The 27,889-nt window shown below is 49.3% G+C and overlaps 9 protein-coding genes across 9 annotated transcripts; 4 read left to right on the top strand and 5 right to left on the bottom strand.

Annotated features, from left to right (window-relative positions):
* Positions 1-551: 551 nt before the first annotated feature.
* N7473_003331 (uncharacterized protein) lies at positions 552-1,888 on the top strand (the record flags this gene model as incomplete). Its single annotated transcript, XM_057149271.1, is given in 4 exon segments — positions 552-688; positions 704-1,354; positions 1,421-1,516; positions 1,579-1,888. The coding sequence occupies 4 exon segments, from the start codon at positions 552-554 to the stop codon at positions 1,886-1,888; spliced, it is 1,194 nt and encodes a 397-aa protein (XP_057012925.1).
* A 696-nt stretch (positions 1,889-2,584) lies between these two features.
* N7473_003330 (uncharacterized protein) lies at positions 2,585-4,792 on the bottom strand (the record flags this gene model as incomplete). The annotated part of the gene is made up of 10 exons (XM_057149270.1): positions 2,585-2,863; positions 2,912-3,010; positions 3,065-3,352; positions 3,428-3,462; positions 3,518-3,804; positions 3,862-3,988; positions 4,043-4,140; positions 4,216-4,422; positions 4,480-4,582; positions 4,648-4,792. 10 exons carry the CDS (start codon positions 4,790-4,792, stop codon positions 2,585-2,587), a joined length of 1,668 nt encoding a protein of 555 aa, XP_057012924.1.
* Positions 4,793-7,170: 2,378 nt separating this feature from the next.
* Positions 7,171-9,172, bottom strand: N7473_003329 (DEAD/DEAH box helicase; the record flags this gene model as incomplete). Its single annotated transcript, XM_057149269.1, has 2 exons — positions 7,171-8,877; positions 8,927-9,172. 2 exons carry the CDS (start codon positions 9,170-9,172, stop codon positions 7,171-7,173), a joined length of 1,953 nt encoding a protein of 650 aa, XP_057012923.1.
* A 239-nt stretch (positions 9,173-9,411) lies between these two features.
* On the top strand, positions 9,412-11,334 carry N7473_003328 (uncharacterized protein; the record flags this gene model as incomplete). Its single annotated transcript, XM_057149268.1, has 1 exon — positions 9,412-11,334. One exon carries the CDS (start codon positions 9,412-9,414, stop codon positions 11,332-11,334), a length of 1,923 nt encoding a protein of 640 aa, XP_057012922.1.
* A 501-nt stretch (positions 11,335-11,835) lies between these two features.
* Positions 11,836-14,004, bottom strand: rscE (uncharacterized protein; the record flags this gene model as incomplete). Its single annotated transcript, XM_057149267.1, has 3 exons — positions 11,836-13,212; positions 13,266-13,846; positions 13,980-14,004. 3 exons carry the CDS (start codon positions 14,002-14,004, stop codon positions 11,836-11,838), a joined length of 1,983 nt encoding a protein of 660 aa, XP_057012921.1.
* Positions 14,005-14,577: 573 nt separating this feature from the next.
* N7473_003326 (glutathione S-transferase family protein) lies at positions 14,578-15,231 on the bottom strand (the record flags this gene model as incomplete). The annotated part of the gene is made up of 1 exon (XM_057149266.1): positions 14,578-15,231. One exon carries the CDS (start codon positions 15,229-15,231, stop codon positions 14,578-14,580), a length of 654 nt encoding a protein of 217 aa, XP_057012920.1.
* Positions 15,232-18,480: 3,249 nt separating this feature from the next.
* Positions 18,481-18,717, top strand: N7473_003325 (uncharacterized protein; the record flags this gene model as incomplete). Its single annotated transcript, XM_057149265.1, has 1 exon — positions 18,481-18,717. One exon carries the CDS (start codon positions 18,481-18,483, stop codon positions 18,715-18,717), a length of 237 nt encoding a protein of 78 aa, XP_057012919.1.
* A 529-nt stretch (positions 18,718-19,246) lies between these two features.
* On the bottom strand, positions 19,247-22,144 carry N7473_003324 (putative sister chromatid cohesion factor (Chl12); the record flags this gene model as incomplete). Its single annotated transcript, XM_057149264.1, has 2 exons — positions 19,247-19,649; positions 19,710-22,144. 2 exons carry the CDS (start codon positions 22,142-22,144, stop codon positions 19,247-19,249), a joined length of 2,838 nt encoding a protein of 945 aa, XP_057012918.1.
* Positions 22,145-23,804: 1,660 nt separating this feature from the next.
* Positions 23,805-26,170, top strand: N7473_003323 (uncharacterized protein; the record flags this gene model as incomplete). Its single annotated transcript, XM_057149263.1, has 2 exons — positions 23,805-24,905; positions 24,959-26,170. 2 exons carry the CDS (start codon positions 23,805-23,807, stop codon positions 26,105-26,107), a joined length of 2,250 nt encoding a protein of 749 aa, XP_057012917.1. The 3' UTR covers positions 26,108-26,170.
* Positions 26,171-27,889: the final 1,719 nt, after the last annotated feature.

The following is a 27,889-nucleotide window of genomic DNA, read 5'->3' as shown; positions in this document are numbered from 1 at the left end:
TAACTAGAAAAACACAACCAACCCGATCCAAATAAATGCAGGTTATCGTTCAGCTTCAGTCAAGTCCCAGTACCCCTTCCTATTAGTGATGTAAGCCTAAGTACCCCGGGCACTGGAGATGATTTATAAAGCTTTCGTAGAGTCCTCAAGCGCGGTATCGGGTAGGGATTATACCATCAGCGGACCTACCCCAGCCCCATGGAGAGTCAATGCATGAGATCAACTCTTAATCTTCCAAACCATTACCAGTATTCAACTATATAACTATTACATACCTAAGAAAACGAACCAGTGTCAGCTTATCAACTATCAAGAAGGGCTTGGCGGCGCTGACAAGTTGCATCGGAGGACGCCGATGGGAGTTGCTTTGACAGCGGGGTCGATCGTTAATTTAGGTAGGGATTCTCCAAGACCCAGTTGGAGACAGGTTCTAAAAAATGAGATACCGTTAAAATCTGCAAGAACTACTCCAAGATTGAGGGAATACTAAATCTCTTTAAGAATTTGACAGGCAGACTCATCCTTGCCTTTGACAGGAAACAGCCGCGGCGATGCCTCAGCCAACAGATAAAACCACAACAACAGACGACCTCGAAACCAGATTACCCCCAGAAGAAGGCGTTCAAGGGTGGACCTGTGTATTTGGCTCATTTCTTGCTCTCTTTTGCACATTTGGATTTCTCAATGCGTGAGTTATACCTAGCTTCCCCAATACACAAAACCTCCCTCCGAACCTAATATCTCCCCCTCCATCCAATCCATCCAGCATCGGCGTCTTCCAAACAATATACCAAAAAGACACACTAAGCACCTACACCCCATCATCCATATCCTGGATCTTCGCCGTCCAAATAAGCCTAATGTGGGCCCTAGGCCCCCTCTACGGCCGCATCCTAGACACATACGGCCCGGCGCCCGTCCTCTACCCCTGCAGCATCCTCTGCATCCTCTCGCTATGTATGACCAGCCTCGCAAACCAATACTACCAGATCTTTCTCGCGCAGGGCCTGGGTTTCGGCATGGGTGCCGGTGGGGTCTTTACGTCTGCAATGGTCTGCGTCGGACAATGGTTTAGTAGACGGCGTGGACTTGCGATTGGAATTGCGAGTTGTGGTGCTAGTGTGGGTGGGGTTATTTTTCCGGTGTTTTTGGAGAGGGTTATACTGGCAAAGGGGTTTTATGCGGCTGTTAGGTGGACAGCTTTGGTTGTGGGAGTGCTTTTGGGGGGGGCTTGTTGGTTTATAAAGGGGAGGTTGCCGAGGAAAGTGTGGAGGTGGGAGGGGAGGTGGTTTGATGGGGGGTTGTTTGGGGAGAGGCAGTTTGCTTGGTATACTTTTGGGGCTTATTTTGTTATGTGAGTTTCTTTCTTTCTATTGGAAAAAGGAAAGGAATGATTGATGACTGACTACTTTTTGGATAGGTGGGGTCTTTGGGGACCGTTTGATTTCCTGTCCAGCATGGCTGAGGCTAAAGGATTCTCGTCGACGTTGTCTTTTTATTTGATATCGATGATGAAGTAGGTGAGCCCTATCATTTCCATTCTTGCATATGATTGCTCATAGAAATTGATTTGTTCAGTGCAACCTCCATATTTGGTCGAATCATCCCACCATATCTAGCTGATCACATCGGCCATTTCAACGTATTGACTACATGCGCCCTGCTAACGGGTGGTTCAACGCTTTTTCTCTGGCTCCCATTCAACTACCATCCCTCACATGCAGGGATCATTGCATTCGCGCTCGCGTACGGGTTCGTTAGCGGGGCTGTGGTATCTTTGCTCATGCCCTGTGTTGCAAAGACGGGCAGTCTAGAAACCCTCGGCCAGCGCTTTGGAACGTTCCAGATGGTTATTTCAGTCAGGTGGGTCCGGATTCTTCTTATTTAGTTCGTGGCGCTACGACTCTCAGAGGTTTTGTACTCCATACGTCATTTCTTTTCGAACGGTCTGTGCTAAGACAAGACTGTGCTTTTTAGTTGCCTCACCGGTCTACCTATCATGGGAGGAATATTAAATCGACAATCCGAGACGGGGACAGACTTTTCGGGTCTACAACTGTTTTCCTCGATTACTACTTTACTTGGGGCGGGTGGTTTGATGGTATCAACATATCTTTTATCTCGATCGCACGGAACATGGAAAGTGTGAAAAGTGTAGGAGTTGAACAGGGACGTTTGCAATGGTGAGATCTTTCGAAAGCTCATTTCCGGATGCAGATTCCTCTAGATCATCACAAAATGCCTGCTCTTTGCCATTCTATCTGCAAGTATGGATAATGATCATACCAAACCGCTCAATGTTGAAAACTGGTGGTAAAATCGATTTTATTGAATGATAGAGGATAAGAAGATGGGAACGGAAGTAACTCGTAGAAGTGAGAGTATATTATGAGTAGGTAGGGTATAGTCACATTGTTGTCATCACGAGAGACATTTACAATAATTTCTGGGGTTGCCCCCCACTCATCAAAAAATCCCTAGGTTTCCGCCCCTGATTACCATCTTTGTACACGACAGGAGAGTTCGAATTAGAAACCTCCGGGATGGGGTTTGAACTCCTCCGAGGTTGACGTTCGTACCATACCTAGGATTCGGTCTGCTCTTTTCCTGCAACGACTTTCTCTTCGCCACTGCTACTCTCCAGGAGACCAAGGTCAGTGTAGATCTCAATCAACCGGTTCCGGTCTTCAATCGCGGTTCCGGCCTCGTCACCGAAGACCTCGTCCATTTCCTCAAGTGTCAAGTTCTTGGTTTCAGGGACAACGAAATAAACAAACACCGCGCCAATGAAGCACATGGCCCCAAAGAAGATAAAGGTTCCGTAACCCATCTTCGCCACCATGTCGGGAGTTGCTTGGCCGATCTGTAGAATTGTCAGTATAGTAGGGTCCGGAGAGAGTAGAAAACTTACCGCGAAGTTGTTGAGCCAATTCGACGAAGCGCCAATGGAAATGGCCTTTGCTCGCACTCCGAGCGGGAAGACCTCAGCGACAACCACCCATGCTCCGGGCTGAAACGATCGTTAGCAGCAATTTCGATTCATTGTTGACAGTGCACATCTTACCCCCCAAGAATAACCGAAGTTGACTTCGTAGAGCCAAACGAATACCACGGCAACCCAACCGGCAGCTTTGTGCTGGGGCCAGCTCGAGTTATACTTTCCATCGAGACCCGCCACAATAAAATGGCATACACCCATGCCGATGGCGCCAGTAATGAGGACTGGCTTCCGTCCAAATTGATCGATATATAGCACGGCAGGGATGGTGGCAAGGAAAAGCAGGATTCCACCGACGCCGCCTGCAAGCAGGGAAGTGGTGTTACCAGTCAGGCCCAAGTCCGCGAAAATGAACTGTTGCGATCATTAAGTCAGAACGGAGTCAAACCCCTATTTTCACTTCTTCAAATTGCAGGAAGGACCACTGACGGATGCATAGTATAGAATGGCATTGATTCCAGACCCTGAGAAGATTTAGTACCGGTGAGTTTTCCTGGAGACTGGGAGTGGAGATCTCACATTGCTGGAAAACCATAATGAAAACAGCAACAATGGTACGTTTGAACAGAGACCGGTTGGTAAGCAAGCTGAGATATTGATGATATTCCAATTTGACTTTGTTCATCAGACCTGGAGAATGGTACTGGGGGAACCGAGCGAGAGATGTTTCTTGTTCAAAGCGATGCTGCGCTTTCACCTCGAGATACTCCAGCTGCACGAGATCATTGTCAGTGGGCAAGTTGCGCAGATTTGCAATGACTTCTAAGCATTCGTTCTCTCTGCCTTTCGTCATAAGCCAGCGTGGACTGCAGTCGGATATCAGTATAGGAGATACGAGCAGGAGGAAGAGGGGCAGAGCAAACCTTGGTGGCATAAAGAGGATTCCAACTCCAAGAATAACCGCAGGTGCGATCTGAATACAGACTGGCACCAACCATGCCGCATTTGACTGGGATGCGCCAGTCCCTCCAATATAATTGGTACCATAACCTGCGCGAGGTGTCAACGGAAAAGTTTCCAAGCAATGCAAAGTGGAGAGCATACCAATCCAATAAGAAACCATGATTCCAAAACAAATAGCCAACTGCTGAAGTGAAACAAGAGAACCACGTAGTTCAGGGGGTGCCAGCTCAGCGTTATACCTGAAAAAAAAATGAGTGTTAGGATCGGATTCGTAGAGTACAGCGGCGATCTGTGCTTCGTGGGCCAATACTTACAGAGGAACAATCATCGATAGGACACCAACACCAAGACCGGTAACAAAGCGGCCGCCCAGAATGTAGTCGGCATTTTTCGCACAGGCCTGAACAATCACGCCAACAACGAACACTACAACGCCTGAAAGAGTTGCCTGTTGGCGACCAAGAGCATCAGCGAGAAGGCCGTTGGCGAGGACACCGACCCAGGCGCCAAGTTCCAGAATACTATTCATTTCCTGTTAGTGGACACAACCGAGCACGTCAAGGGATTGCAGAGCGTACGCTGTCAGAAGTCCTCTAGTGGTTGTGTTGGTGATCGACTCCGGGTGCACGGTTGCTGAAAAGGAGGACATGCTCAGGATCTGACCGAACATGCCCTGATTGTCTGCAGGGTTGATATGTGAGAAGGTATCCGATTTCAGGGGTAAGTTCTCGAGCAATGGTACATACAACCATAAACAAAGCCACCGAGCGACGCGAAAACAGCAATAGCAAGAACGCGAACGTTGGAGACCAGACCCTTGACTCCCGAAGGTCCGGCAAGCTGAGCTCGTCGGTGGGATAGGGATTGACCCGCTCCTGTGGTGGCGACCATTTTTGAAATGGACCTTTCTATCCAAGGTGTGATTTATGAGAGAAATCTCGCAGTTACGAGTGCAAGTAAAAGCACGTAATTGCCGAATGAGGGCCTTTTACTTATATGAGAGCTGCTGGAGATTTAGCTTACTAGAGTTGAATGATGAGGTGCAAGCTTTAGGCTAAACCCCCATGGCGCTCCTCAATACCCTAGCTAAATCATATGAGTGCCACCCATAACTCTACGTGAAATAGAGTTTCTTAGTTCACGTTGAACACTACTCCAGGCCGGATGCAAGCGCTTTAGGCTGTTTTGGCCAGCCTCCTTTCTCCATGTCTATAGGGAAACTTACCGCTGGAACAGGATGACTCCAGATTCATCCGTATTTTTGAAAAATAATACGGATTTCTCCGCAAATCGGTTATAGTTGCCCAGAGACCCTGAGACCCTGTGGTTGCAAAGGCTAGGTCATCCTTCTACTTTCGATGCAATTAGTGATCTTATTCGTCGCCTATTGGGCAGTTTGGTCTCGTTCACATTCATTCATACTCATCTACATTTGTATCGGCTTGTTCCGACCTTTACTTTTTCTTGACTAGGCCATTAAGACATGAATTTTTTCAATATTTGGTCATTCGAAAATGGATCAGCAGGCGAGGGTAAAGTTATTTTTCGCAAGTTATAATATCTCTTGGGCACTGGACAGTCAAGACTACGTTATTTGTAGTCTGGAGTACGGGATGTGTCAGTAACAATTTACGAGCCTGTACTTCGTCCTATTTTTCTGTTAGCTAGCACATTATGCTAAACCTCTTATTAGTGTTAGGCCACTAGTCCTCTGGCAGGCAGATCGTCAAGTCTTGACAAGCTGGCTACGGTGCATCTCTTGTAGGAAATTATCTATGGGGTCTGTGTAATCCGAGCTACATCAGGATACGGCAGTGTACTTTCTGGAACTTTCTGAGTTTAGCCACCGAGAACTAAGGTAGTATTGAAGGACGGGAGTTGTGTGGAGTAGAGTATGAACGGACCTATCCTAAAAGGACCTTAGTGGTATTTGATAAATCCCTTGTTTCGTTCATAAGCTTACTCCGTACCCTTCTAGGTCTTAGTGCCAAGTAGATTCCCCTCCTTTTTTCCACTCCCTTAACAACTTGACCCGGGCTGACTGGACTGAATTATCGGTCTTTGTGCCGGGCGCACTTCCTGGCGGAATGCATCGTGTACTACAGTGTGTGGCTAGGCCAACCTTCTCCCACCCCACAGAAGGCAGCCCGGGTATTCTCAGGGTTCTAGAATGTATGGTCGGGTCGTGGAGAAGCTTAGGTAGAAATCGAGTGCGGGAGGGGAGCTTGTCTTAGTTTAACTTTCGATTCTCATTGGACAGTATACTTGCATACTCCTATTTATCTAGCCCCGCCGGGATTAAACTACACTCGGTCCATTGTTGGCCTTAGGCTCGGTCCCCCATTCTAGCCCTCCTCGATAATGGGCTTTAGCTCGGCATCGTGCAGCCTCTCACCGCAAGGAGAATGAGCACTAAAACTACAACTTAAAAAGGCAAGCCATAGAAGTTAGGCTTTCAGTAAGTATTTCGCAAAAGGATGTGTGCATTGAGCAAGTCTTTCTATCCTCGATCTGTTTTTTGTTCCCTACAACATCCAAACGTTTTTGAAAGACTGGCTCATCGACGCCGGCTTCGAGGATGTCACGCAGCTTACTTATTTCTTGCCATACTCACCCTGGCCTAGAGATCCTTATCTCAAGGAGCTTGGGAGGTACCAGCAGATTATGTCGCAGCAAGCTATTGAGGCTTACGGGCTTAGGCTTTGTACGCAGGTTTGGGAATGGGGTGTGCATGTCTCGAAGATTTTTCAGGCGCAGTGTCGGAAGCAAATCGGTGATAGGAATGTGCATGCTTGGTGTGAAAGAATGAGTTAATCTTCTTCGAATATTCTTCGGATTTGGAAATAGTGCATGAACTAATCGAATTTTAGGTACGCCTTTTATGGAAGGAAGGAAGCCTTTCCGGTGGATAATGGTCAGTATAGTATAATGTGGGACATTGGGGTGGCCTGTAGAATTATCTTCTTTGTTGACTTAGCGATCTTTATTTTCGAACAATGTTGTTAAATTTGAGAACTTCGTTTTGGGGCCACAGCTCATCCTCGATGGATCTAATACGAGACTTTATCACCCATTCGAAGACACCGGACAGAATAAACTGACATCTCGAATCGATAGCTCGCAAACACGTTCGTATATCTTCCCCGCGGGTTCCAAGTGACGAACAGAGGATATTGATTATAAATTAGGTAAAATACATGTGCAGAGGGTTTGGTTATTGTACAATTTGGCCATGTATTGGCTTACTTTCATCTCGTCAACCAAGGCCATCAGCCTTCCACAGGCCCAACCTTGACATTAGTCCTCCTGCGCAGCTCATCGAATTCATTCATGGCCTTTTCTTTCCGCTCAGCCTTGCGTTTTTGAACTTCAATACTCTTAAATCGCTTCTTGCCCCCAAACTTCAGTTTTGTGATCATATCGGCCGCTTGGCCCCTCGTCAGATCCCCAGGTCGTAGTTTACCTTCCCGGATGCGAGCTTTGTTCAATAACTGAATTTGTCCAGATGTGGCCGGATTCTGCCTCCAGGGCTTCCATGATGCAATGTATCGCTCGTCAAATTTGCTACTGGCGTAGGTGTCAGCAGCACGGACGGCTGTTTCAAGGTCTGTTCCTGAAGCGATTCGTCGGGGACGTGTGAATTGTGGTGTCTCGGTCATTGGGTTGGTGAATTTCATGACGTGATACACGTTGTACATGTCTTCTTCTTTCTCCAGGGTTAGCCAGCCTGAAGATTCTGACAAAAGGTATTTTTGATCATCAACTCGGACCCAGGAGTTTGGACTGAGAGAACGGATGTGTTTCTCAGAGCGTGTGTCATCTAGCAGGTCGTAGATGCTGTCGTATTTGGTGAACTGGATATTGACATCACCATCACCCTCCTGGCCTGCCACTGGGTCTTCTGATGGCTTGAGCAGCTTATCTTCCGCACGCCCTTCTCGAATATCTTCCACAGAAGACTGGTTCAATACTTCGTCGGGGTGGAGTCCAAACAATGTTGGTGTTGACAAGACACCCGTTGCCAATGAAGCAACCATGTCAATGATATGACAGTCTTCTTTTCCGGGGAACAGACGCAGTCCACGTCCAATCATCTGAATAAGCAAATTCCTGGATCTGGTCGGACGCGCCAAGAGTACGCAATCAATGTTGGGGATATCCGTGCCTTCAGTAAACAGACCACAATTCAGAAGCACAGGAAACTCTTGCTTTTTGAACGCCTCCAGCTGCTCGGAGCGTACATTCTTATGAGTGGTGGCAGTTATGTACCGAGCATCAACGCCGTGTTCCCGAAACGTTGCGGTCAGTTGTTTGGCATGCTCGACGTCCACACAAAAGACAAGTGTAGACTTCCGACCTTCGGCATTAGCCATCCAGGCACGCACGGTGATGTTGTTGGTATTCGCAGTGTTAACCGCCTCGGAAAGCGAGCCCAGAGCAAAATCGCCAAACTTGTCCTTTTTGACATTTGAGAGATTCGCCTCGGATTTCACGGTCGTGAATACTGCATTGGCCAGCCATTTTTCACCAATCATGTCCACGTAATCTTTGTGGTAGACAATGTGATCGATTGCGGCGCCGAGTTTCAGCCCGTCGAATCGCGCAAAAGTAGCCGAGACACCAACAAGAACTGGTGCATTTGGAGATGGCTCATTGAGTCCAAAATGGCCCAGCGCTTCACGGTACGATCGTGCAACGATATGATGTGCTTCATCCACAAGGATCAACTTGAAGAGCTTCGGGTCGAACTTGTGAATGCGGCCTCGGGCAAGTGTCTGCACGGATGCAATGATAATATCTCCATGTCCTGTCGCAACATTGTTTCCCATTTCAATCTCCACAATCTTATCCGGGTATGCTAGGCGGCAATGTTTCGCAGCTTGTTCGACGAGTTCGCGCCGGTGGACGATAATCATAGTCTTCGTAGCTTCCGCATCGCGTGGTGGAATCCGGCTGATAAGCTGTGTGAAGATGACCTAGGATAATCAGCAGGATGCTCAGAGATTAAGGAATAGAAGATCATACTGTCTTTCCAGCTCCAGTTGCTAGAGATATCCCAAGGCGCCGGTGACCCTCGTCGAGGTAGTTGAGCACCGATTGTATGCACTCTTCCTGGTAATCGCGGAGTACAATGCTGGACGAGCCGGGCAGTGGCGGCACTGTGGAGTTTCGACGAGCATTCCGCCAGTAGTGCGACACTAACAGCCTCCTTGGAGCTCTCCTCCAGGGCTGTGAAATCGCCAGAAGCCCAAATCTGCGAATGAACTCCATACTAAGAAGAAGAGAGCAGCTCGGCGGATTGAAATGTGATCACAAACAGTGCAAACATTCTTATCGGGCGCCGCGATAACGTCAGTTCCTATTCAGGTGGACCTGGAGAGCTCAACTTTTTTCTGTCTTAATTTCTGCTCTACATTTCGCCTGCATACACTCTTTAAGCTCACAGGTGCAGCTGTGATGTCCTCGCCTTCGGTCTCTCCAGATGCGCTGGCAGTCTGCACGCCTGCACGATGAGCAGTTCCGAGTCATCCTTTGCGCCCGACGAAATTTCCGACTCCGAGTCCGCATTTAGTGTCGATGAAAAGCCGCAGCGGGCGCGTAGTCGGCGCTCTTCGTCGCGAATTGAGACAGTGAATGTCTCATCCGACGATGAGAATAAAGAAGGCATCTTCTCAGATTCACATCCGGAATCCGACTTAGACCCAACCCCAGGCTTCGACGTCCGAGATAACCAATTCGAAACACTTCATGATCACATTCAACGTGTGTCGCCGAATATCCTTGAGGCCTATGCCTCGCTCGTGACGGAGGTCGAAAACGATATTACTTTCTCGACAGTCAGAGAAGATGAGGAGATTCACAACGTCCATCAACATGGAGCGGTGATCTGGACTGCAACGGAGAAAGAGATTCTATACAATGTGCTTGATAGGAAAGGCAAAAATGGCATCAAAGAGATTGCCGCTGCGATTGGGACCAAGTCGGAACTCGAAGTCATGGATCATCTCCGGCTTCTCCATCGCGGTCTAGCAAGCCAGCATCTTCTCGAGCGACACGTCAAAACCGTCATCATGGGTGACGTCCCTGCCGCCGCCGAGGTCAGCGAGCAGTGCTGCGCTGAGCTAGAGGAGTATGCTCGTGGTCTCAGGGCAAAAGAGGACCTTGACTCCGTACGGGCTGCGCGGATGCGATACGACGATAATTGGACTGTCAATACCGCTCAGGCCCAACAACTGCTAGCGGCTGAACAGGATGTCCCGTTACGTGGCGATATACACCTTCCTGCCAACCTTCTCAATCTCCCAACATGGATTAAACTCGAACAGCGATTCTTTATGAATTTCGGCGGTTCGCAACAGGCAGATAACTGGGTGAATATCGTCCAGGCGAAAAATGAATCGCCCTCAATCAGCGGCGATGCACTCATGGACTTTTACGCCCTGACTGTCAGCCTCACACGTCGTTTGATACAGTCATCACAGTTCATGGCCATGAGTCGGATACGCAGCCAGCGCCAGTACGGCCGTACACGAGCCAATGCGGTTCGCAAGAAAGATGTCAAGGCCGCCATCAACATTCTAAACATGAAACACAATCGATCGAACTTTCTGCTCAAACTTGCCCGCCGGAACGAGCTAGTTATTGAGGACAGACAACAAAAAAAGGGCTGGAAGGCCAAAACATTCGACTACGATCTGGCCGAGATGATTCTCAACGGAGAAATAGATTACTTCAAACGCGTCAAAGACGTAACCCTCGCCAATGCAACGGACACCGACGTCGAAGTCGAAGAAGAAGTCGAAGAAGAAGACTACGACAAAGAATATTCCGACGAGGAAGACTCACACCACCCATCAAGAATGAGATCCCGACAACCAACCGAACCCCCCTCCCCCAATCCATCATCATCCTCAGATGACAACCCCTTCGACGCAGAAGAAGAGCACGCCGACACCCTCGACCGAGAACACAGTCGCACCGAAGAACTCAAACTCTGGCATCTCCTCGAAAAACAAGCCCCACCTTACCTCGAAACCCCCATTACAACATACCAAGACGACAAAGATGCCTCGCGCAGACCCGCCGCCGAACGCAAAGCCCCCCAAGACATGGTCGAATGGCGCGATCGTGTCCTCTACCGTGGTGAATGGGAGGAGTTCGGGTATGAAGTAGGCGATGTGGAGGATGCGCTGGTTGAGAATCGGCGGAAGAGGCGTCGTATTGATGAGCCGCTGTCTGCTTCGGTGGTTAATAGTGAAGACGATGATAATGAAGACGAGGATATGCCGCAGCTTGGTGCTGAGGAGCATACGCGGGTTGAACCTCCTAAGTATGGGTCTGCAGGGTGGGATGCATTTTTGCATTCGTTTTTGACACCAGGTCAACCTCAATCTACTAGGAGTATTCCCAATGATGCTAGGATCCGCCGGTGATGACGAGAGCCGGTTGGCATTTAGAAGCTTGGATGTAAAGATACTACAAGATACCATAATACAATTTAATCAATGACATACTTAACATACTTACCCCATGTGGTCTATCAAGTGCATTAAAGAAAGGCGAAAGATTCCATCGTGGACATATGATTAGAAGAAAAAAAAAGTAAACACATCCAAGAGAAGTTGGAAATTGAATAAAAAACATCCGAGTCCCCCCGTTTTCATCCCCTGTCGCCCAAAGCAAAACCACCTGGAAAAGGGGTCTTGGAGGTCTTATCCAGAGGATGAAATCGAAATCAGAATCGACTCAAACTCCCAACGGATAATCAAAAGATACTGCGCCTTTTCCTAGCCAGACAGATAGACAAAAGTTCAAAACAGAATATTCATAACACCACCAGAAAGACCGGCAGTCTCCATTCACCATCACCACTGCACCCGCTTGCCTCCTCCAACATCCATGGGATATCATACACAAATCGGGCAAAGCTTAGCTCACAGGTCGAGCGACTTGAAATCGGCACCGGCCTCAGCGCTCAAGGGCTGGGCACCCGGTTGAGCCTCACCAGCTTGGGGCTGGAAGCCGTAGTTGTTACCGATACCGGCTGTGGCAGCACCGGCGAGCATGGCGTTGGTGTGCTCGTTGGGACCCTGGTCGCTGACTACCTTCAGGGCTTCCTGGGCTTCCATAACACGCTTCTTGAAAGCCATCCGGTCGAGGAAGAGCTGTCGGCGCGCCTGCTCGAGTTCCCGACGCTCGGCCTCGATAATTTCCTCCATCTCGTTGAACTGTTGCAGCTTGATCTCGAACTTCTGCAGAGTCACGTTGACAGCAGCGCCAACCAGACGGGTCATCTCACGCTCTTCGTGAGAAGCGAGAGCTCCGGCGCGAGCTGCTGAAGCCGCCAAAGCAACAGTTGACAGGGACTCCTTGGGCTTCTGGGTCTGCTGCTCGCCCTCGCGAACGGTATCCACCTCCATGGAGTCCTCTGCCTTGACAGACTCCTTGGCCTTACCATCGCCCTTCTCCAACTGGCTGCGGAGCTCCTTCCGGATCTCATCGACAGAGCGGCCGGCAGCGGCAGCGGCCACTGAAGGCTCGGCCATCTGGGCAAGGAAGGCGACCACGGACAGGACGGGGTTCTCTGACTGGCTGATGGGATCGCGGGCAGCACCAGAGCGCAGCTCGGGAATATCTTCAACATATTTGTCCTCAATCTCCAAAGACAAGAACTTCATCACACACTCTTCGCGCGTCCGTGTTCCAACGTGGTTCGCAATCTGTTCCCAGTTGTCATCAAAGTTCTCCAGACCCTCCAACAGCAGAACAAGCTCTGAATCAGACCATGGAGCGTCCTTGTCAGCCACATGAGAGTGACCCTTATCTTCGAGCTTCACAAAGTCAGAAGCATTGTGGCTAGAGGGCATGCGGCCCTGAAGGAAGCAGTTCGGGCACAGATCGTATTTGGTGTCGGGAATGTTTGCATTGGCTGATGTCGGGGCCGACTTGGCGTAGTGGAAACGAAGGCGTGTGCAGTCTATACCACAAGAGAAGCAGTGGGACTTCTTCTTGGGCTCTGAGGGCTCGATGCCATTTGTGGCCTCGCCATTGGTATGCTTCTCCTTATCTTCAGCTGGTGTCACATCCTTGCCCTTCTCGTCGTAGATGTTGCGGCGCAGTTCAAGGTTGACATCGCCCTTGGCGGGGGTGGCCGAGGCAGCGCGGTCGGTGGAAGGGAGAGCCTTGCCAGCGGTGACAGTGGGGTGTGGGCCGGGCTGGAAGGGCTGCAGGCCTCGTGGGGTATCGGCGATAACGCGGAAGTGGCCAGTAAATGGGGGGCCGATATTGGAGGGGCGGGATTGGGGGTCGACCTGAGGGGTTAGTTCTAATTCATAGCGGCAGGAGCACTGTCTTCTAAGCTCACCTGGTAGTTGATCAAGCCCCACTGCTCGAGGAAAGAGTGAACACGCATAATAGCACAGACATCACCAGCGAGATTGCGACGGCAGGCAGTGACAGTCAAGTATTCAATGGGGTTCAGGCGGTAGGTGTTGATCATGAAATCACGATAGTCCTTGTAGGTAGCCGGGGTCTTGCTTCGGTTGCGGCCGTTGAAGAACTCTGCCAAAGCCTTCTTCTCGATGGCATTGATGGTGTTCATGTCGAACCAAGTTGCGTAGCTAGGGAGGATGATTGCGTGGGTTTGAGAGACGAGTTGATCGCGTGCTTTCCCTTCCAAAGCCGACTTGCTAGGCGCCGGCTGGTCTTCTCCCACAGCATCCTCCAGACCTTCTGTCGCTGTCTCTGGAGGCTGTGACTCTCCAGCTGCATCCTCTAGACCCTCGGTATCAGGCTTGGCATCGGTCTCGGTGCCACCCATCTCCTCATCTTCCGGTTCGGCATCACCATTGTGAGGCTTGGGGGAGGTAGGGGCATCGAGCGGGTTATCTAATCCAGCAGAAGACTCTACCTTCTTCTCGGGCGACTCCTGGCGCGATTGCGCCTCTATTCATTTGGTCAGCATCGACGTGACATTAACTGAGAGCGGCTTAGGTGGCTGGGTCGGCTATACCTGAGGTATTCGCCGCATCCGCAACAACCTCAGTGCCAGTCATGGGGTACAAGTTCTCAGGCGTACCTGGGTTGACGGAAGTTCCGTCCATGATGGTTTATCCTATGGATAGCTGCTGTCGCGGGCGACAGAAGATCGACTCCTTGCCCTTTCGTTGGTTATCCGACCTTGCGCAGCGCAATTGATTACGCGTTACAAGAGCGAGATGTCAGACGCGAGCGAGGATAAGACGAAAGATGGCCCACACTGATGGGAAATCAGGCCAGGGAGGGATGATTGGACGGGTGCTTGATTCAATGGGGGAGGTGGATGTCGCGACACGGAAAACTCGCGGTCGCTGTGCCAAGACTCTAATCAACGCTAGTCGCAAATAGGACTAGCGTAGTGACACCTGCTTTGTCCTTTTACTGGCACGACAAGGACCTTGTTGATGTTCAATATGGAGTAAGTCTTCTATCAAGGATTCTTTTTGTCTACGGGCAGCTAATTACAGCTGTATTTTGATACTGGACTATAAGATGGATTATACAGGATCCTACAACGAGCTATCTGTCCGAGATCACACACCAACTTTCTATCTCATTTTTCTCCTTTATACAGTCGCGTATTAACAGAAGAGCGAAGTGGTTCATATACAACTCATAACAATCAACAATCAGATCTTTTACAGAGCCGCAATTGCATCAGCCCGAGCCTTCAAGGCCGCCTCAATAGAAGGACGAGCCTTCTGGCGATTTAACCAAGCATCAACATGAGGGAACTCCTTCGCCAGGTCAATATCAAACATGCCGACAACATTATACCAAGGAACGAAAGCAAGATCAACATAGCTGAACTTATCACCAACAAGATACTCCTTATCCGCCAGGAATCCGTCCAGAACACCCGAAACACGACGGATCTCCTTCACGTAGCGCTCCTTGGCACTCTCGATCTTCTCCGGGTGGTAGCGGGTAAACCACACAGCCTGGCCGAAGTAAGGACCCTGGCCGGACATTTGGAAGTGCAGCCATTGCTTGGCGAGGAAGTAGTCCTTGGAGCCGGCTTCGAAGCTGATGGTGTGTTCCTTGTCGTAAGTCTCGACTAGGTACTCGAGGATAGCGCCGGACTCCCATAGGGTAATGCCAGTATTGGGATCTTCGATAGCCGGGACACGGCCATTTGGGTTGACGGACTCGAAGGGCTCCTTTTTCATATCGGCGAAAGCAACGACGGTGTTTTCGTAGGGAATGTTGAGTTCTTCGAAGACCATGACGACCTTCCAGGGGTTAGGTCCGGGGCCGTGGCCATAGAGCTTGATGGGCTTGAGGGAAGACATTTTGGTTATCTGTTCTTAAGATTGAGGCTTAAAATAAGAGTATAATGAACAAGAATTGATGTCGAGGTGGTTGGTTGAAAATGGTGCAATCTGCAGCTATCAAGATGAAATCTGGAGAACACATACTTCTTAAATAATCTTCACTCCACAACTGGCCACCTAATACCTCCCACGTAGATCCCATCTCGGGGCCACGAAGCTCAAACATTATCCTGCGTATTATTCAGGACATTCGGCATCGGCGTCTTGATAGCCGACCGTCTGCCCCAGAGAGTCGCTGACAAATTACCAAAGTGGAACCTTAGCGCACCCGATAGTATTGTTGTGGAATCCTGATGTCCGGGGTTGTGAGCCACCATTGGTCATAATTAGGAAACGGCTGGGAATTTTCCAATAGGCATGTTTCTCGTATAGCATTATGACCTCACAGGAAGCCCGTGTTCTGCACGTTTTGTAGGCAATCGAAGGAGTTGACTTTACGCCGCGTCCTGATGGGTTAGTGCTCAGCCGGCAACGTTGAGTAATCGAGCTCCTTCTCTCGTAACCGATATTATAAGCCTGACAAATGTGTTCAGTGTGACTCTGAATACGATCTGATCCCTGGGTAGAGGTCTCAGGGGATGATTTTGGTTAAACAAAAGCCGGGTTGCGAGGTTGTTAGGTGGTCGGTGAAGGGTTGGCATAAGGTTGGGTTGAACATATATATAGTAGGTCCCAATATCTGTTTTCCGGGGCATTAGAGTGCTGAAATTGACCATTTTGCCACCTGACACCCTTCATGCCCCGCCGGGCTCATCGGAATGATAAGTATCCATACCTAAAAGCACTAGGTTGAAGGTTCCAACCCTCCACACATGCTCTTTTTAGAAAACTCGACCTTTTGACAAACACTCCTGAATCATCGACCTTGACCATGAATGACTCTTGCTTCCGTCGCACTAAAGAAGGAATTTAGTAGCGACGCCCTTGCCCGCGCACGTTGGAGTCATTCTTCGAGTCTTTATAAGCAATTTTCGTGAAAGCGGGCACATAGTGGAGATGTGCATGATCCAAGACCGAAGGGCGCGGTTTGGCGATCCCAAACGATTACGACGCGGTAACGGACCGCGTTAGGCCTCGTATTGGAGCTCGCTTGAGAGATGTGCGGGAAGAGGCTCGTTTATGGGGGCAGAATGGATATCGACAGGGGTTTATTGAGTCGGTATAGATTGTGATCACTCTGCGACTCGTTCAATCTTGATAAGCCTTTCGGATTTGTCAGGCCGGATCTGAATGAGCCAATCCCGTTTCCCCTAGCATAAACGGAGTACTTTGGTTATACAAGGCCGACTGGCCAGAGAAGCAATCCCGCATTGGGAGTCAATTGCCAGTCCTCGGAGTAGAATTAGGAGCTGGCAGAACCACAAAAATAGCTCGCATCAATTCAACATTCCAAAATAGAAAATGTTCACTTGAATAGTCTCCTCGGACTGAAAATTCTATATTCCATTCGCCTCAATCAAGTAGTATCGTTTACACAACCTCAGAGGGGCACTCGGAGTAAGGATCGGAGTAAAAAATCAACCATCGGACTAGACAGTCCAAAGTTCGGACTAAACCTGACAAACGCTCCCAGGAAACACATCTAACCGCCATCACGCCATCATTTTAGTTGGAAGGAATCAACAGGAATATTGAAATACGATCAGAGAATGATTTCATTGACGGGATTTCAAAGCAAAGAAGATCTGATTCGTACGCCCTTCAATAAATACGGTCCATGAATCCATGGATTTGGTATAATTGATTGGCTTATCCCACAACCCCGAATGGACTCGTATTGACTCACTTCCAAGCCACAGTTCGTACAGCGATGCCATGACCCAACGAGAGGGATGATAGCTTTGTTTGCTTGGAAATCAAACATCACGTCAATCATGTATTCGATCAAGGACTCCACAGACTACAGTAGACGTGTAGATTTTGGAAAATTTTGTTTAGTTTATACCGTTTGCACTTTAGATGCGTATGTGTGCGCAAGATCACCGCTGATAGCCGCAAGGCTGTACTCCGTAATTTAGTCTCGCCAGGTCCAAATACTCCATTTAGGCCCTTTGGGCTCCGTTTTGGGACCCCGAGCCCGTAAGGATATAAAAAAATGGGCTGCGGGAAGTGGAGCCACTCGGATCTGGATGTTCTGGCTAAATTCATCTGACTTCAAGGTTTTGATGAACAATAGGAACGTGTTCCGAGCCTTGCTGCAATGCCGATACATACTGATTTAAGCCTTTCAGGCGAGAATCCTCCAAGGCAGCAGCGAGGTCGAGATTTGGCCTCAGGCCGTGACTCAAGAATCAAGATGGACGCGGATATCGGATGCGGAGCCGTATACGAGCCAGAGCCAGTTTCGAGATACCTGCCAGCGAAGACTTGATCATCCACGCCCTGTGATGCTGGGCCTATCCCATATCTGGAGAAGTCGGGGGGTCGTCGGGGGTCCAGATCCACAGAGCCAGAAACGAGACGGTCAAGATCCGAAAGTTACGCGTTGGGATAAACTTGGATGCCTTCAACTATGAAGCCTGTTAGGGCTTAGGCTCCAAGGAAGCGAGGAAACTCCTGTCAGTATCATGATTATCTGATACACGCGACGTGTCAGCGGATGCGCCCTTTGGCTGGGGCGTTGACATGTGCTAGTGAGCTCGTGTAGATTGGTCATCTGCGATCCACTGGGCTGGTCGTTTTAGCGTCTATTTGAACTCCGATGTCTAGTCCGAACCCGCGACGGAGTACTAATTCATTTTAGTCGGGACCCACTCGAGGCTTCTGGCTCTGACGTCTTTTTTTCTCAGGCTCTAATGCTAGAGTTTATTCGAGGATTGACTCGTTTTTTTCTCATGGCTGAGTGGTGGGGCTGTGGCTTTGAGAATTCTAATTTTTTAAAAGATATGAATGGAATTTTTTAGTATCGGAGTGAATCACGGATTAACAATACAAGCTGGATGGACTTTGCTGGGAGGATTCCAAGTATATAAGACCCTGGGATCCCCGGACGAAAAGAATCATTATCCATTCCATTACAATCAAATCAATCAAGTCTACATTGCAAAGAACCTTCAAACAAGTTTCTCTGTTCAACAAACATTCCTCATCTTGACTATACTTTCCACCTCGTCAACAAAGCAAAACATCCTTGACCAACCAAACTACAAACCAACCACAACTATACCATCCAAACAACAACCCTCAAAAACAAACCCTCCACCCAAAATGTCCAGCTTCACCTCCTCCAAGAGCTCCTCCAAGACCATGTCTTCTGACGCCGCCTCCACACATTCCACCGTTTCCACCGCAACAACGCTAAAGGGCACCGACTTCCCCAACAAGAAGAAGTGGTTCTCGCTGAGCTCCAAGTCCGAGCCTAAGCACGTCAACAAGTCGGATGCTTTCTATGCCAAGCAGGCTATTCACAATGAGGCTGTTGCTAGCTACTTCAGTATGCGGTAAATGGGGAGGTTGGCATATTGAGTGAGACGACAACACCGCCACGAAAGATACCTATCAATTGGGCACAATACGCCATTCATACTTGGTTTCAACACGCCTTCTGCTGTTTTCTTGTTTCGACTCTTGTTCTTCTTTTTTGGGCTTGCTTGCTTTGATACCACCGCCTTTTCGATGGAGCCGCTTTTGCGACGATGGAATGACCCTGGATACCAATACTGTTTCTAATACTTTTTTTGTTACTTTTTTGGATCTTGCACCTGTTGTTTTTGTTTCATAATTATGACCTAGATTGCTTTGCCTTTTGTTTTTAGAATGTATGGAGTGGATATCTCTTCCATGCAATGAACTTTACTTGATTATGAATAACGTGTATTCCTCGTAAGAATGTAGTATACTTGCATGTTGTATTAACAAAAACTAGAACTAGAGTCTGGGTAATCATGATATGAGAAGTTATGCTAAATGTGCAACATGAATGATAGAACCGACGGAAACACAGAGACGCTCAGAAACATGCTATCCAAATTCATCACAAACCCGCCAACAACTCTCCCATGGAGATTGGCTTGCGAACTGCATTTGAGAAACCTTCATGGTAAGTAACCCACACCTTCCGGCCCGCCTTGGAAGTTTCATCCGATGGATTGCCATCCTCGGTTTCCGTGGTCTCTCGAACGGGCTCTTGAATCACCCGTCCGAAGAAGTCTCGTTTAACGGCATACCCGCTAACTTTACGAGCAGCACCACCCTGTTCCTTGGCAGATTGACCGTTAAAAGATCTACCATTGGCAGCATTCTTGGCATCAGATTGCTTGCGCAAAGTCTCCTTGCGATACTCCTGGTCCAGAACTTGGCGAACCGCATAACGGACCGGTGCAGATGCTGAAGAGACGCCCGTCATCTTGGAGAATGCGACGAGCGAATCGATGGATCTGGAGTGGGGCATTAGTTCTTATCTGTCAAGCACATGGAAAGATATGGGTTTCACTTACGGCTCCATTCTGTAGGCCCATCCGCCATGGCTCCCGCCTTCGTGCTCCACTCGAACTTTCTCAAAGGTGACACCCATACCGGACATGACCCGCACGGCAGACTGAACGAGTGTACGCTCGCTTTCCTTGCGGACACTGGCTGTGCTCCTCTGCTCGCCGCCTCCACGTACAATAACGGGCTTAACATCTGGTGACAGCATTCGAATCAAATGAGGGATGAGGTCAGTGACGACGCTATCGGTGGACCGGAACAAGCGAATCATAGGCGCTGATAAAGATGAGTGGAATCCGTTCAGGATAGAGCGGTTCTCTTTCTGTGCCTCAAACACAAGGAAATCCGCCTTGGGCCCCGAGAAAGGATGCTCCTCCTCGGCATTTTCATCCTCATTGTCGCGATCATTCGCCTCGATCTTGCCGGCAGCGGAGGCGAAGAGATGATGGAAAGCGAGTGTGGACTGGCTCAGATAGGGACCCAATTCCCACTCTTGGGATTGATGTACCCTCGAAGAGATCGAGTCATGGAAATGAAGCCAGTCGTAAGCGGCAGTGGGTTTCGAGAGGAAATTATCATCTCGGTACTGCTGGTTGGGGTATGCAGCAAAGCAGTCGGTGACACATCGGTCATGCTCACCACTGGCATCGACCATCTCCCGCAGCCGATTGATGGCGTGTCGTTTACGCAGATCCGCTACTCCCACTGGAACACGGCTGTTAGAGTTGTCGAACTTGTCCTGGAAGGACATGCCAGTGGGAGCATCAGTGAACCCGGCCCCTTCGGCGAAGACCCGATTCACAATCTCACGGACGCCTCCACGACTCATCTCCTTGAAAAAGGAGCCGCCTTCGGTAGAGGCACTGAGCACTCGTGACTCTAACCAATTTCGAGTCAGTCTCAGAGATGAAGAGCTTTCATTCCGAAGCTTATGCGCCACCCACTCCGCAGCAACAAGAACGCTTCGAATATCACCCTCGGCGGATCCGTTGTTCTTAGAACCGCGTTTCCTTCGCGATTCCAATCCCCAAGCGGCTTCGCATAGCCTTCGGGCTCCATCACCGTCACATGGAATACCTTCTCGGCTGAAAATGTTCTTCACACGCTGAACAACATTCTCCAAAGGTGCTTGTCGAACATGAATCATCTCCGCAATTGTAGAGGCCCGCAGAGGGCGAAGACTGGGATGATATAGGTCGTTGCAAACCAGAATCAACGGCCGCAGGAAGCGGAAAGTATCGCCTTTGCGCTTCTTGCCGGCATTGCCGCCATTCTCAGCGGTATATCGGGCATTTCGCTGGTCAAGCATCACCAAATCAATCAAGGCTTTCATAAAGCCACCTTCACCGCCGCTGCCAGCTCCTCCAACAACGCCGTCGACTTCATCAACCACGATACATACTGGCTTGGCAGCCCGACGGACCTTGTTTTCACCAACCTCAACGTTGGCACCTTTGACATTCTCGGTTCCTAGCGCATCACGAATGCGGCCCTTAACCACATCTCTGCTGCGCTCATCACTGGCATTGATTTCGAGCACCTCGTAGCCCGCCTGTTTGGCGCATACATGTGCTAATGTAGTCTTACCGAGACCAGGGGGGCCACTAAGCAAGAGGACCTTGCGGTGCATGCGCTCCTCATTCTCGTCCTCTTGACCACCCTTCTTAGATCGGGAAGACTTGGCCAAGCCGGGGAAGACAATTGGCTCCCAGCCCTTCAACCAGCGAAGCACTGCACGGTGTGTTCGCTCGTCGCCAATCAGATCGGTGAATTTGCGAGCACGGTATTTTTCTGTCCACATCATGGAATCTATCTTTTTCTGCTTTGCATCCCCTTCTGTCCTTTCAATCGACTCTTGCACTGGAGGCCGCGGTGCTGCCTTGGCAGCTTTTGTTTCCTTTGCAGCCTCGTCCAGCAATTTGTGAATTTCGATACCGTAGTAGCTCCTCTTTGCTCGGCCGGGGTCGGTCTCGGAGCGACTGGCGATCATACGCTCGTAAGAAACGGGAGCACTGGCCTTGCGAAGAGGGATATGGTGGGTTTTACCGCCGCACGTTTTGATCTGGATCGGGACCCCATTTAACGGAGTTGAAGCCGGGCGAGATGCGATTTCGGCTTGTATTCTTGAGATCGTGGGCGTATCATCATTTTGTGAAGTGGGAAATGCGAGGTTCTGCGGTTCTTCCAGAATACCAGGGAGGTCTGTCGGTGCTGGCTCGGGGTTTTCTTGTAGTTCGAATTGGCTCTTGAGCTGCTCGTCACGCATCGCAGCGACTTCATCATCTTCATCCTCGTCGTCGTCATCCACAAATCCTCCCAGGAACTTCGGTCGCTTAGGTTCGGCCTGTGAGGAGTTCTCTTCAAGATCGGCGACTTTTCGCTTTTGCGCATTGCCGTCCGAGTCACCGAGCACGGCGGCCCCGGGGTTTGTAATAAAAGGCATATTTGAGATTGGAGGCGAGGAGGGAAGAAATGATAAAGTTTGGGCGCGAGTCAGCGCGTTTCGACGCGGTGTCTTGGAGTATTTTTTTGTCGGAGTATCTGTTTGATGCCAACATCAGTCTCGAAACTGGACAATCGCGCACGCAAAGGTCTGACCTGGGGTTATATCGTCGTCACTTCGAAACACATCAGATAAATTCCAGGCTCGATGTTGTATCACGACTTTATTGCGGGTCTGTTCGAGGCGATGTAGGTGGATTGCCTCGATATCGTCGGAGAAAGACTCCGAAGGAAGGTTGGGGGGCGTTGGTAAGGTCTTCGGAATGGAGATGGAGGGCGGGATCGAATGATGAGAGGAAATTGGGCGACGATGGAATCATTCAAGCGTGCCGGTCATGTCAATGGTTTGGACCTTGGATAATTGGCGGAGTTGTTCCCCTCTGAGTCTCTGAATCTCTGATAGCGAAAGAGACGCGCCGACGCGTGCGGGCAGAACGCGCTAGTCCCGATTGGGTAATCTAGATTAACATCTTCCTTATGGTCTTGTATCACTCACCTGTAGCATCGAGTAGCTGATAATGCATGATATAATCTCTAGTAGGATTATATATTCCATTATAGAGCAGGTATATAAAGTCAAAAGGTATAGGAAATGCTAAGTCTTGGTCATAATTGCATGTAAATGACAATTTACGGTCGCCATCATTGTGTCTGTCAGTACCTACGGGCTATAATTCATGTACTCCAGTATTCATGGTTAGTACTAATTATTTGTTCTAGATGAACCCTTGAGAGGCATTCTCAATCGTGAAAATACAAAGAAAAGAAGCCCTCGCTTATGTGTATGGAACACCAGGGCTACTTACTATCTACCTCGAAGTCGCCAGGAATAATCTCCCCTGATCTATTGTAACAACAGGAAAGAGCAAGTGCTCACGCCTAGTAACAAGCAAAGGTAGAGACTTAAACCGAAATTGCCCATCCAGCATAAACTTCCAATGACAAGTTGCGCCATATTTAAGAGGTGAAAGTGAAAACCCGTGAATAGGTGAATCTAGCCGAGCGGCAAGAACAGCCGTTTTCCTTTCGGGTGTGACTCTCTCCTCTTACGTCCACTGGGGTCAAGTAAGCTCATCCTTTCGGAGACCCCTAAGCCCCTCCTCTCAAGAATCTGACATGCTTTTAGCCTTGTCGGCCAATGTAAGCGACCCTAATGGAGGGCTCCTTCTCGTTTGCCATCGGTTCCTGACCCTAAAAAGTGTGTTCCTGGGACCTGGAGCAGGGTCTCCCTAGTGCCACTTTAATAGTGCGCGCCACTCTATCGCCTCCTGTGGCTGCTTTTGGGACGAACACATGGAAGCTTGGCCAGACGGAGACTAGCTTCCACCAAACCATCACTCTTTCGCTTAAGTCCTTGCTCATAACCTATGGGATTGGCTCAATAGCTCGCTTTGAGATGTATACTTTGACAGAGTCCCCCCAAACTTGGACTTTTCGGAGATTATCTGGCCGCCATGTTTACGCCAATCGAGCCACCGTGAGGCCCATAGAGGACTCACGCTCGTCGATATGAATATAAAGCTATCACCCAGTCATCAATATTACGGGGCTTCTGGACGGTGCCTTCGTTACGTCTTGTCAATTTGCGAGGACTCATCATGATGTGGAAGTCCGCATTATGGTTGGCATTGGCAACCGCTGCCACTACTTCAGCCCTGCCTTCGGAGGACCATGGCGAATCTTGTCCCATCAATCATGACCCGTCACCCAATTGGCATGAGGGGCCCTTCAAGGAAATCGTTCGTTTGGTTGAAGGATGCCCCGGCGGACGCCCTTTCTGTCGCGAACTCATTCACCAGTCTGATGTTACTACCAAAACCAAGATGGTGACTCCAGCGCCAACTACCGTCAAGATCACTCAAACTATCACCGATCATTCTCGTGAAGTGACAAAGACGACCACTCAGGGGATCACCTCGACAATTGCCCGGTCTCCGATAACCACCACTCTTTTTGCGACATCAACTTTCACTGAGACTGTGCCTTTGACGATCACAGACCTATCCACTTCTACAAGTGTGGATGTATCCACCGTCTTCCTGACTCAACCTGACTATGAAACAGTCACCAGATCGGTTACTAGCTTCATCACGAACACAGTCACTCAGGTAATCACTGATGACACGACTGCCACTCTCACCCAGTATTTCACGGACACTACCACCGAGACTTTCTCAAATACGATCACCGACTATGAGACAGTCTACGTTACATCATACATCACGGACTTTGCGACCAACTATGTCACCAATCTTTACACGGAAATCGCAACTGACACCATCACAAACTACCATACCGAGACAACTACCATTTCCTTCACTAATACCGCCACTGCAACGGCGACGAACACTGTTCCATCTACAACCACTCAGGAAGTGGATGTGACTACGACTGATACACAGTCTCTGACTCTTATTAACACCGATTTCATTACCTCGACCAACACGCTCTCTGCCACGGAGACCGACTACATCACTGCCACAATCACTTCCGTCAGGACTGATGGCGTTACTGTCACTACAACCGCAGTAACAACTGTTGCACCTGCCAAGCGGGACGAGATCAACGCACGTGCTGCACTACCCACTCCTTTCGCCTTGAAGAACATTGACGACAGTCACCTGTCAAGCGCATGCTCTATCCTGTGGGATGAGAAGTGGCTGTCAACGGCGTATACCACGACGACAGTCGCAAAGCCTACAGTACGCTCTATATCGATTGAATCTTGCAGACCAAATGCTAATTAATTGAATAGGTCACTAAGACTATCACCATTCACACCGACGCGCCTGGAACCCATACCATCTACATCACAAAGTATACAACCGATTTTGTGACCAACACACCCAGTCTCTTGACTACGGTCGTGACCAACACCGTCACCACCGATGTCACGAGTACAGTAACCATTGATGAGACAGCAACCGTCACATCCTCGTCTACTACGACTGCCACCGATACTTTCACAGTGACAGTCACATTGGATGCCCCAACCACTGAGACCGACCTCGTCACTGCCACGGTCACTACTGACGTGACAATCTCGACCACTTTGGATATTACATCCGAAGTAACTGCCTCGGTGACGGACAATGTCACAGCGGACGTGACAAACACTGCCACGACTGATCTCACCACGGTTCAAACTAATACCGAAACCGTCGATATCACATCCAGCCAGAGAGTTACCCAGACTGCCGATATCACTGCTACCGAAACGGCATCTGTGACGAGCACCGAGACCTCGACAACTACCATCGACGTTACGGAAGTGGCAACGATTACTTCAACTTCTTTCTTCGGAGTCACCACCACTCAACCAGTCACGCTCCAAAGCACGATCGTCAATACAGTCGATGTCACTGACACTAAATTCACCACGTCAACCATCGAGGTTACCACGACCAAGACAGTCTCGACGACTACCACGACCACGATCACCTCAACAGTGACGAGCGCTCCAACTTGCGGAGTGAACCGTGTCTCGAACCCCGGTTTCGAGAGCGGATCTCTCTCACCCTGGTCATCGACCGTCAGTGGTAGCGGACGCTATTCATTTGTCCCCGGAAAGTCTGGCACCTACGCAATCGATCTCTCCGCAACCGGTAACAGCGTGAGCACATCATCCATCAAACAGTCACTTGCAACTACCCCTGGTAAAACGTACACGGTATCCTTCTACTCTTACTACGTGAGTGGAGGCGCCACGTCCGCACTGCTGGTCTCCGTTGACAACAGTGCTACAACTACGTCCTTATATAATATTGGAACAAGTGCCAAGAACGTTTGGAAGATGTACCAGTCTACTTTCGTGGCGACTTCATCGTCTACCTCGATTACCTTTAAGCTGACTTCACAGTCCCCTGTGCATGCTTATCTTGATCAGATCTCGGTTATGTGCTGATTGAGGGAAGGGCGGAAGGCTGTGTGTTTTGCTAAGTTCTTATGTTGTATTATATTGTTCGCGTATATAATTCTTTGACTTTGTTGATTTTGTTTTCTATTCGTGTATTTACCGTTTCGTTATTTGACGAACATTACTGAAATTATAATGGAAAATGAGAGTGTGTAGGCCTTGTATTATCAGACTGGCAAACAGAAAGTATACAGTGGTCAAGCATCCCCTAGTAGAAACCTAGCTTGGGTTTAGCTCCTCCAACGAATGTGCAGTTAAAGGGCTGTCCGTAAGAATCAGTCCACCCTTTATGGATCTATCTATGAAAACCATCATAGCGGAGCATAATTATATTTCCCAAAGAATAACATCAATGTATATGAGTTTGATCCAATATCATATACCAATCAAGTTCCCACCAACACCCCTCACTCCCAAACACTCCTCTCGCTCATAAACCGGATCGCAACCTCCCTATCATTCACCAAAAACAATCCTCGCCCCAAACAACCTCTCCAACCTCCTCAGAACCTGCAACCTCCTCACCCAAGCACTATAATCGGATTCCTCATCAACCCACCCTGCGGGTGCCAATGCTCATAATTCTCCCTAACATGAAACTGATCACTCGTCCACAAAAACGTCCCATCTTTCTCAAGGTTAATTCAATCTGCAACATACATAATCCCGGACTATGACAAAGTGCATGGTGAAGCGTCAACCCCTGGAAAAGATGAATCTGTGAGCCCACGAATGTATTCCAATTCAATCGCTCAAGTAACATGTAGTGACCCAGATGCACGCCTAGATTGGCGCCCGTGGCAAGCCGAGAGTCAGCTCGCGGCTCCACCGTAGTAACAATGTGAGATCCCCATAATGCAGCAAAGCCGTCCCACTGAGCAGGCGTCCCAAGCGCATCGGGATCAGGCACGCTAGCTAGCCAGAGGACGATATGCGCATGCTGGTAGGAGTGGTTGTAATGCCAGATGGCTCAAACAATACGGATTCCTCAAACGATTGGAATCTGTGCACTGCATTATATTAGTCAGTTCTTATGGTATCTTGTTCAACTTCGGAGGTGCCGGACAGGAGTGATGCCAGCTTCATCAGCTCTACTGCATACCGTAATATGATGACATTAGAAAGGTCCTTGTGATGGGTAGAAGTAAGTGCCTCGCTGGCAGGAGGATTGAGAGACTTCAGGCAATTCAAGAAGTCTTTCACCGCGGAGCTCCTTCGTCAATTCTCCATCTCTGCGCCGCCTCGAAAACATTGGCATCTGACTATCCCGCGCCGTGAAAGAACAAACATCATCAGACCGCGGTCTTTTCCCCTTTCTCACTCTTTTCTCCAAATATTTTCTTCTCCAAACACTTCCTTCTTCCTAACCCCGGGCTCCAGGGCCTTCCAAAAAACACAAGCCTCTTGGCGATGAAACGGATCAGAGGTCATCAAGGGCAAGAAGTGCGAGACGGAGTCCTCAGATAGGAAAGGCTGCTCGTCTAGACTCTCTGGTCCTCCATCTCTCCTTGTTTCTTTGACCGCGGCGCCTCGTCATCTTCAAATCAACTCATCCCACCACAACACCCGTCGATTCTTTCCCTCTTCCAAGAGACACCTTTATCCATCACCTCCGCTTACCCTCAAATCCCTCTGACCATCTTTCTAGTGCTGGAACTTCATTCTTCTTTCCTCTTCACTCTTCCAACTTCACTCTTCCAACTACTGAGAGGAGCGTGGACTCATCACTCGCTCTTCCCTTGGTTTCACGATCGCCCAAAGGATTCCGCT

This window comes from Penicillium subrubescens (assembly GCF_028828155.1).
Source record: "Penicillium subrubescens strain IBT 31985 chromosome Unknown utg000002l_segment0_segment0, whole genome shotgun sequence".
Classification (NCBI taxonomy): Eukaryota; Fungi; Ascomycota; class Eurotiomycetes; order Eurotiales; family Aspergillaceae; genus Penicillium; species Penicillium subrubescens.
Note: the sequence above shows the minus strand (reverse complement) of the source record. Positions and strands in the feature narration are given on the sequence as shown.